Source organism: Clupea harengus, chromosome 11 (assembly GCF_900700415.2).
Source record: "Clupea harengus chromosome 11, Ch_v2.0.2, whole genome shotgun sequence".
NCBI classification, from domain to species: Eukaryota; Metazoa; Chordata; class Actinopteri; order Clupeiformes; family Clupeidae; genus Clupea; species Clupea harengus.
Window position 1 is genome coordinate 7,991,778 of NC_045162.1, and position 9,790 is coordinate 8,001,567.

At 42.0% G+C, this 9,790-nt stretch overlaps 1 protein-coding gene across 4 annotated transcripts; it reads left to right on the top strand.

Annotated features, from left to right (window-relative positions):
* Nucleotides 1–3,203: 3,203 nt before the first annotated feature.
* Nucleotides 3,204–9,744, top strand: ica1 (islet cell autoantigen 1). 4 transcript variants are annotated; one of them, XM_031576140.2, is made up of 14 exons: nucleotides 3,204–3,439; nucleotides 4,314–4,343; nucleotides 4,454–4,625; nucleotides 5,022–5,094; nucleotides 5,275–5,398; nucleotides 5,758–5,956; nucleotides 6,264–6,389; nucleotides 6,549–6,647; nucleotides 6,908–7,011; nucleotides 7,135–7,184; nucleotides 7,360–7,404; nucleotides 7,710–7,952; nucleotides 8,274–8,363; nucleotides 8,543–9,744. In XM_031576140.2, the coding sequence occupies exons 2-14, from the start codon at nucleotides 4,327–4,329 to the stop codon at nucleotides 8,662–8,664; spliced, it is 1,464 nt and encodes a 487-aa protein (XP_031432000.1). In that variant the 5' UTR covers nucleotides 3,204–3,439; nucleotides 4,314–4,326; the 3' UTR covers nucleotides 8,665–9,744. The 4 variants fall into 4 exon arrangements, with proteins under 4 accessions (XP_031432000.1, XP_031431998.1, XP_012673483.1 ...); XM_031576138.2 differs by having other exon boundaries at nucleotides 3,206–3,439; nucleotides 6,899–7,011; XM_031576139.2 differs by lacking the exon at nucleotides 3,204–3,439 and adding an exon at nucleotides 3,456–3,878 and having other exon boundaries at nucleotides 6,899–7,011.
* The last annotated feature ends 46 nt before the right edge of the window (nucleotides 9,745–9,790 follow it).

Genomic DNA, 9,790 nt, shown 5'->3' on the forward strand with positions numbered 1-9,790 from the left:
TCAGCAGTATTGTCCTTTAAGGGAGCACATGGGGTTCCCCGGGCATAAAACATTGTGGTTGGGGATTAGGTTCAACCTCTACAGAAACATAAATTATGCTAATAGCCAAAAAGTAAAAACAAAAATGCTGCAACTGAGAATTAGATATCTTGCATGTTATGTACATTTCTAGCTCTCTCCTCCTGATGACTGTCCATTACAGCACATGGGAGGGAGGCCGTAAGCCTAAAGTAAAATCAGTAAAATCTTACTGAATTTCAGTGTGTGTGTGTGTGTGTGTGTGTGTGTGTGTGTGTGTGTGTGTGTGTGTGTGTGTGCGTGTGTGTGCGTGTGTTGCTAAAAGGCTCATGCAGTATGGTGCTGCCATCTACTGGATCGTGTATCGCCATTCAAGTATATACTCATGGCTTGCAATTTCACATTTTCTGAAGAAAATGATCAAAATGAAAGAATACTAGTATATAACAAATGAAAGACTATTAGAATAATGTCACACCTCAACATTACCAGTCCTGAAGGTCAGTGGACCGTCAGATCTTGCACCTGCAGTGCACTGTGGGAAGGTCAGATGATACTGTAGCATCGGAGCTCGGTTCCTTTGCTTTGGTTGGCCTCGAGCCTTGAGCCTTGTGGAGACAAGGCTGAAGCACATTCAGCCGGAAACACTGATACAGAATGGCAGACAGGTCTATTCTTGATATAAATTAGACACAGACAGTGCACAGATACTAACTCTAACTAACACAGGGACTAACACACACACACACACACACACACACACACACACACACACACACACACACACACACACACACAAACACACACAGCATTACCACAGAGTAGAGATAAAAATAATAACAATTCACCTTACACTGGACACAAAAGGAGGGCAATGAACACGACATTTTAACTCAGAAAACAGAACAAACAACAGAACCAAGCAGAACAAAACACACACACACACACACAAAAAAACACAACGCATTACCACAGAGTGCACAGATAAAAATAATAACACACAAAATTCTAACTCAGGAAACAGAACACACACTTATCCATATAATTGTAGCGCATAGCATGATGGGAACTAACTCAGAGTCTCTTTAATTATGTACATGGAACCTCACAACTCTGTGCACATTACACAGTCCCTACCTAACGGATGGGTCTCCAACAACCCAAGCACTCATCACAACATTCTGCAAGTGCTGTGGAAGCTGCCACTGTAGTTGAGAACACCCCTGAGGAGCATCGGTGGCTTAGGGCGACAGAACGGGGTAGGACGCAAAGCCCCAGTTACCCCCTCACTTACGGATAAGCCAAGGGCCGGTAGGGTGCAAGCCAGTCTCGGTGAAGTACCACCTCCCTGTTCTGTTTGACTAACCGCACCCTATACACAACGTCTGACATTCTTTTAATAAAAGTACATGAACCGACCCATTGGCTTGTTAGTTTAAGTGAAACCCGCTACTTGCTCTCTGGACAGAAAACCCTCACCTGTGCGTCTCTCCCCTGCAGCAGGTGTCATAAGCTTACTTCAGAGCTTACCTGGCCAGCTTGTGCACCTCCTGCAGCCGTTCACGCAGGCTGTAGAGATAGTCCAAGCCAGGCCCACCGCTCCCCTCTGGTTCTGCAGGCGGCCTGAACACTAAATCCACAGGGGTCTGGAGCTTGTGTCCTTAAATGACACGGAAGCTACACTGCCAAATTGCACGTTACAATACGCATGAATATACATCAATCACTTTCAATGTGTATTGTACCCTTGAACAACCTCAGGGACTGAATGGAAAAAACAGCTAGTGTAACATCACCTGCTTTCTCTTAAGAACTGGACTATCTATTGTGTGATCATTTTTTTGTTCAGATGTATAAATGTGTTGCAGTAGCAAAGACTGAAAGCAACGACCATACAGCAGAGGCCAATGCATATTAAAGACTCTCAGTACAACGTTGTCCTGGAAGAAAACTTGCTTCCTTCTGCTCTGACAATGTTCCCCAACTCTGAGGAGTGCTCCATGCCACACAGCCAGGTCAGTGAAGGTGTGGAGGAAGGACCACCAGATCAGGACCCTGTCATGGCCAGCCCAATCCCCAGACCTGAATCCCATTGAAAACCTGTGGAATGTGATCAAGAGGAAGATGGATGGTCACAAGCCATCAAACTAAGCCAAGCTGCTTGAATTTTTGCGCCAGGAGTGGCATAAAGTCACCCAACGGCAATGTGAAAGACTGGTGGAGAGCATGCCAAGACGCGTGAAAGCTGTGATTGTAAATCAAGGTTATTCCATCAAATATTGATTCCTGAACTCTTCCTGAAGTTAAAACATTAGTATTGTGTTGTTTAAAAATGAATATGATTTTTTTTCTTTGCATTATTCGAGATCTGAAAACACTGCATCTATTTTGACCAGTTGTAATTTATCTGAAAATAAATGCTCTAAATGACAATATTTGTATTTGAAATTTGGGAGAAATGTTATCAGTAGTTTATAGAATAAAACAAAAATGTTAATTTTACTCAAACACATACCAATAAATAGTAAAATTATTTTGAAGTGGTCTCTTAATTTTTTTCCAGAGCTGTATATATAAATAAAACTCCACTGACACTGCCCGCCTTCTCGACAACACCCCCAGGCGCCTAAAGTAGGCTAATGCAGACAAATTCTGTTGACACATTGTATGCTTCACCTGTGATGAAGGCGAAGGGGACATGTGACACTTATAGTCATAACTGTGTTTCCACCTTTCTACATTAGCTTCACTGACAACCCTGACTAGTAGACATCCGCTCTCCAGATGTAGGCTACTCAGGTTTCCAGGGACCCGAACCGTTTTCCCACCATTCTTCTGCACTCATCAGTTGCCTCTCACATTAGTATACTTTGCGATCTTTGAGAATCGAGAACCCAAACAGAGTTCACATTGCCTGTTATTTAATCAGCTAGGCTCCCCCCCCCCCAAAAAATGCCACTGACACCGGGCCTCAGGATCTCTGCAGGACCCTGTGTCCATCCAACAAAATGTTATACTGCACAGCTTTTAAAATCCTGAACCCTATTTGTTTTCTAGATAAATGGATTACAGCAAACAATCATCGTCATCACGTCTTACTATAAATGCTTAGTCGATTGGTTGCCTTATTTGCAAAACCACGGTAGTTATTCTGAGCCGTTCTTCCGTTTGCGATTGGATCTTCGTCTTATCAACCGAACGATATCAACCCAAATCGTGTTTTGCTGCGTTCCTCTGGAGGTGTGTCAGACGAGCTTGTGGTCATCGCCGTACTGCATGTGACGTCAGACATCACTCTACAACAAGGATCTCCCATTGACAGGAGCAGAATATACATATTTCTTTTACGCTACATTGACGTGTCAGGGCTCCTAACAAATATCTAATATTCAAAACACCTCAATGATATCAACAGCATACGGTAGGTCCCCTTTGATATTGTCATATGACTGATTCTATAGCAATACAACCCTTTGACTGTTACCTACAAGATTTCACTGGTTCGTTAGAAATGTATTGTATTACGGAGAGCTGATTGTTGATTTTGGCGTGGTGTAGCCTACAAGGAAATCCGGTAGTATTTGACCATCGGACCTATATAGTTAGAGGTGAGCTCTGTGTAATGGATATGCTTGCGTGGTGTTTTCGAGGAGGATTGCTCGTCTAATCACATCGGAGCAATGATAGCACAGCTTGATAAGTGAGAGTCGGAGGACGCTATCGCCCTATGAGTAAAGCCTTGGGCCCAGTCGACATATTCTTATGTTATATATATTAGCATAATCACTACCTCATTCATGCTGCGGCGACGGTCAACTGATTGGTTAACAACTAAACTGACCTGAGGCGTTTGACGTTTGGTAGGCTACACGTTCTGTAGTTTTTACTTTCCTTTAATTTAATTTATTTTAATTTAAAATGCTAATTAATGTACTATAGGCTCGAAATTATTGAAGAAATGGTTTAGTATTGATGTGGTCCGAGTCTGGATGGGTTTATCCGCTGTTGCATACAGTACTATTACAGGAGCTAAATGTATAATTTTGCTGTCACTGTAGCTCTTGTCATGTGCTTTTAATACATTTCAGTTGGGCTACTTGTGTGATCAAATGCTGATTATGCAGACAAGGCATTTTGAAAGATTACACACACTAAGAGTTATGGATGGCTTATTGAAGTAAACCCTCTGATTTGCCTCGTTTATATCCAGGGAGATGAATAGCCCCTATGTTTGCTGTGTAACCCATCTGAAAGATTGCTGAACTGATGATGTACACGAACTTTCTCACTTACAGGCAATTCCAAGACATGGAGGGGGGAAGATAGTAAGTGTTGTCAGACAAATATCACTAAACCGAGTTCCATGATCAGTGATCATAGTTTGCAATTACTACAATGATTATGATGATAATGAAAAGCATTTGTTTGTTTTCAGTGGTTATTCGCGGGAGTATTTTGACCGCTTTGTTCAGAGCCAAGACTCATCTGTAGTCAACAAGTTCCAGCAGAAATACTGGAAAACCAAACAAACGCTCATCAAAGTTACAGGGAAGAAAGAGGATGAGCATGTTGTCGCTTCAGATGCAGACCTGGACGCTAAACTTGAGGTGGGAATGAGGGGCCATCTTAAAACTCACCAATATGAGTTTAATGTCATGACTTTACTCTGCATGGTCTTGAAATTATTATATTACCTTCATTATGAATAACTGATATGAATGCTATATTCTCATTGTCTTGTATTGCTATTATGCATTATGATGACAGTGTTTTAAGTTCAGAATTCAGATTTGGATAGGTTCAGATAGGGACATCTTCATCGTTCATCCTAGTAATCAGCACAGTTCATGAACCAGTAGAACTATCAGTAGAACTGTGTTGAGGTGAACGCATAGCAGGGACTTTGATGTCCGGAGCCTGAGTTCTGATCAGGGGAAACGGTGATGATGGGACTGCCCCTCTGTGGTGATGACGGGACTGCCCCTGTGTGTTCCATTCCGCAGGTGTTTCACTCTATCCAGAGAACATGCATGGAGCTTCTCAAGGTGATCGAGCAGTACCAGAGGAGAATCTGTAGTAAGTAGCTTGCTAGATGCGTCATGGTGTCTGCCCACATCTGCCAGTGCTGATAGCTAATACACAGTAGCTGAACACAGTTTATGTTGAACATCAAGCTGGATGTAGAGCATACCATGTTTTGTACGCTTCTGTTGACTCTGCTGAATGCTGAGTTGGGCACATTTTTTTTTTTTGCAGTGCTGTCTCAGGAAGAGAATGAGCTGGGGCGCTTCCTACGCTCACAGGGCTCCCAGGACAAAACCAGGGCTGGGAAGATCATGCAGGCCACAGGGAAAGCTCTGTGTTTTTCCTCCCAGCAACGGTCAGTCACAGTCCTAGTTCCAGATTCCAAGTCCCACTAGAGACACAGTTATACTTGGAATCATTTCAGTTACAAACATATAAGAACATTTTCCCTGTGTGCATCTTATCATATTCGTAATACATGATTTATGTATTTTTATTAGGAATAATTCAAGGAAAGAAAGGTCAAAGATATTCAAAGATTAAACATAGTTGTTTAACTGAAAAGCTGTAGTCATATTTGTCCAGTATAGTAAAGATATTGCATCAGCAATGGGTGCTAAAGTTAAAATAAATATTAAAGTGCTTTTGCAAGTATGTTCAGGTTCTTTACCTGAGGCAAAGTAATCCAAACTGATTGTGCTTTTTGTTTTTTAGAATGGCACTACGTAGCCCGCTGTGTCGCCTCTACCAGGAAGTGGAAACATTCCGATACCGGGCCATCTCAGACACATGGCTCACGGTGAACCGAATGGAGCAATCCAGAACCGAATATCGAGGAGCTCTGCTGTGGATGAAGGATGTGTCCCAGGAGCTGGACCCTGACACACACAAACAAATGGAAAAGTTCCGGAAGGTACCATAGGCCTTCCCTAACCTTTATGAGTCATTGGCAGTGTTGTGGAGGAAATAGGAAATACGCACCTAGAGGCATACAGTTTCACCAGTAGAGGGCGCAGTGAGCATTATTTTCATTTTTCAGCTTTGCGTATAACATTGCAGACAGATCTTTCCTTTAGTTTTTTTATTTCTTATTGCCTACTTGTGATTAAAGTGTCTACAAGAATTTCACAAGACTTTTAGTGCTGTGTTGTTCTGTGCATCTGACAATAAAAGACTTGAACTTGAACTACGAGTGCTGAATTTTAGCTGCGTTTTCTTAGGTCCAGGCACAGGTGCGACTGACCAAGACAGGTTTTGACAAACTGAAGAATGATGTCTGTCAGAAAGTGGATTTACTGGGAGCTAGTCGATGCAACCTTCTGTCCTATGTCTTAACAACCTACCAGGTGTGTGACAGACGCCGTGACCTGTATGACTTATTGTACTTCATTTCAGTTACATTTTCCATTCATTCAGTAGGTGATGATAGATGCTGTTTTTACAGAATAGGAAGATGTTTGCCTATTTCATTCAGCTGTTCATCATTCGTTCTGTTTGAACTACAGACCACTTTGTTGCACTCCTGGGAGAAAACCTCCCATACTATGGCAGCCATTCATGAGAGCTTCAAAGGCTTCCAGCATTATGAGTTCTCAACACTAAAGGTGAGTAAACATTGGGTTCTTCTTTGTGGTTTGTGTAGAGTAGAATATTTGAAGCTCATAGTTTGACTAGCTATTGTGAAGAGGTTTAGGACATGGAAACTATGACCATCTATGCATGCAAACATGAAATACGGATGTTAAATACTGTACATCTGCTCTTGAAGATATAGGCTAGCTAAGCTCAAAAAAGGCTTCCTGAGGCCTCAAGTCTCATGAGTAATGAAAAAAACTGATTCACGTCTTTCTGGAAGACTCTTCAGGACCCCATGGATAAGCTGTCCAATCATGGATCAAAGAAGAAAGGGAAGAAGAGAGCCAGAGTCAAGGCCGAGGAAGGGGGGGCCAATCAGACTGCAGAGGACCTGTGCGTCTCCTGACTTTCCTAAGAGTGGTTCTGTCAATCTGTGTTTTCATCAAGTAGTCTAATACTTGCCAGATCGTAGTGAAAGTTATCTAACTAGTTTTGGGTTGTTTCCTACCCCCTCAGGCTTGTTTCGGTAGATGACGAGAATCATAATGAGGACAAACGACAAACAGGTACAGTCAGTCCTTACCTGGAATTATGCTCCGGATTAACAGGGTTTATTTAGCCTCACAGATGCATCCATGTGAAAACTTATTAAGAACTTAGTAAGAACTTAAGAACCATACCAGTATCATACTGTCTTCTGACTTTCGTCCTCCATAAATGTCTCATGTTTTATTTGTGCAGCTAAAAATTCCTATGATGATATATACGATAGTAAAGACATCACAGGTAAACTATTTGCTGCCTTCACTGTTACTAATCAAATGGAAATGGTACTTGCTGTAAACAAGCATGACAATGTACATGACAAATGACAAAATGCAGTATAAAACATTTCAGCATGACCTTTGGCCTTTGGTATTGCTGGCCATACGGTATCACCGTGTTCAATTAGCAACTGTCTGAACTCTCTGAAATTCTGCTTTTGTGATACGATTTCATATTGCTACTTTGTTGAGGTTCTTTATATATATACTATATATATATATATATATATATATCTTTATATATGTTATACCACGGTATTTTCACAGGTGTGGATGATCTGCTGTCTGACGCTCCAAATGACAGTATGGCCCTGCTGAACGAGATCCTCAACAGCGCCTCCCTGGAGGAGAGCGACTTCTCCCGTGAGTGGAGGGAGGTGTTTGGCGAGGGGGAAGTGACCGACAGCCCTTCTAAAGAGGGACAGTCCCAGTCCGAGGACCCCCCCTCCTTCTTCCTCCCGTCCTACCTGCTGGACCAGAACATGAACGGCCTCCAGTCCTCCGCCTCAGGTCAGACGATGACTGGAAACCTGCCTCGGTTGAGTGGCTGAAAGGCATTGAAACGGAGGCGATGATTGGGTTGCTGATTGGCAGCTGACATTTGCTGTGTTTTTTTTACGTAACTTACCGAACAAGTTCAGAACTTGATTTATTTATTATTGTATTTCACACAGTGGCTTTTCCAACATGGCACTAAATTTGAAACCATTCTGTTATGTCACAGTGAGGTCTTGACATAGGATTAAGTTAATGTCTCAGCTACTAAATCAAGCTTTTTTGCTGAGTTGAACTGCAAACATGTCCCTTGACCGCTGGATCCTCCTTCTCCAGATTGGCCCACGGACATTCCACAGCCTGTCTCCACGGCAGCGGAGCAATCATCTGGAGCCAATCAGAACTTCTCCAGGCCAGCAGTGAGAGGTAACCCCTCGCCAAATGTGTAAAACATTACAATTAGTATCACAGGCGAGAACTCCAAGCCTTGAAAATTGAGGCACTTTTAAGCCTAAGTAATTGAACATACATTCCAGATGTGCAAAAAAAAAAAAGTCCCAATACAGTTTGTTGTTTCACTATTGCCTGATACGCTTAATTTGCAGAAATGCCTGAAAGCTCCAAGGACCTCTCAGCCTGGTTCAACCTCTTTGCTGATCTGGACCCCCTGGCAAACCCAGATGCAATCGGGAGAACAGACAAGGAGCATGAGCTGCACAACGCCTAGCTGCTTCCTCACAAGGCCCTGGCTTGACTGATTAGTCAGTCTGTGTTAAGGTGGCATACATGAACGATAACCCTGTCAAGACAAACTTAACCCAACCCTGCTGTTTCCTAGATGTTCGGAGACATTGTTTTTTTTGTGTAAGTGTTCGATAAGACGAGAAAGTGCAGGTGTTGTGATCAGCCAAAGGATGATACTCTTCTGCTAAATGAAATGTTGTCTGTCTTGCGTCTTGTTTCTTTGTGCCATTTCTCTTGTTTCTACTTAAAGGTATGCAGGATGTAGTCTTAAGCCATCATTATTTAAAGACAGTCGAGAATAAGTTGGAAAGTTTTGATTTAAGTCAATTTTGTTTGTGTTCTAGATATACCGCATGCCTGATGTTATAGTTCACATTTTAATTCTATTTGAGACACTGAGATTTACACAACAGACTAAGAAATTGCCATTTTCGGGTCAGATATCTTGCATATTATACTATCCTGCAAACATAGATGTAGTCAGCACATGTACAGTGTGCCCTGTCTGTGAGATGGGATAGACATCCATGTTGGACTGGAACTGACTGCGCTGGCAGCAACCCCATGGGCACGATGCACCAGTCAGCCCACTCCTTTGACCACTATATATTCTTCCAGTTGCTCCGGGGGGACACTGACAAACAGAGCCATATGTGTGTAATTATGGGGTTTATGGACAAAATAAGCCCATTATCAAATAGTTTAAACCCACTTTGTTTTTAAACTTGAACAAAGCTAAATGATTTAAACAGCTGCTGTGCTATATATGTATGCCTTAAAGTTGTGACTGATGGCTTGACCAAATACGAGTTGGATACATCAAATTCACTGACTAAAAATGGATTTTAGTTAGGCTCTCTTTCATCAGTTTAGCAGGAGCTTATGTAAGTGCCGTTAACTAAGCAGATTAGTCATGGATGTTCAATTTATATTGACAAATAACCACATATTTTTATTGCTGTCTATGTGCAATACTTTACTGTCATAACCAATCATTGTTGAGACTGTTTGTGCATGTCATCAAAGATTGTATGAAATGGTAATAAATAAAGTTATGAAACAGTTTGGCAGCTATCAACCTGCTATATATAGTAGTAGTAATAGTGTTG

Bases quoted from the DNA above. Each gene is read 5' to 3' on its own strand.
- ica1 (XM_031576138.2), top strand. The intron at 5,095-5,274 runs GTAAGTAGCTTG...TTTTTTTTGCAG, and splicing joins GTACCAGAGGAGAATCTGTA to TGCTGTCTCAGGAAGAGAAT. The intron at 8,364-8,542 runs GTAACCCCTCGC...CTTAATTTGCAG, and splicing joins CTCCAGGCCAGCAGTGAGAG to AAATGCCTGAAAGCTCCAAG.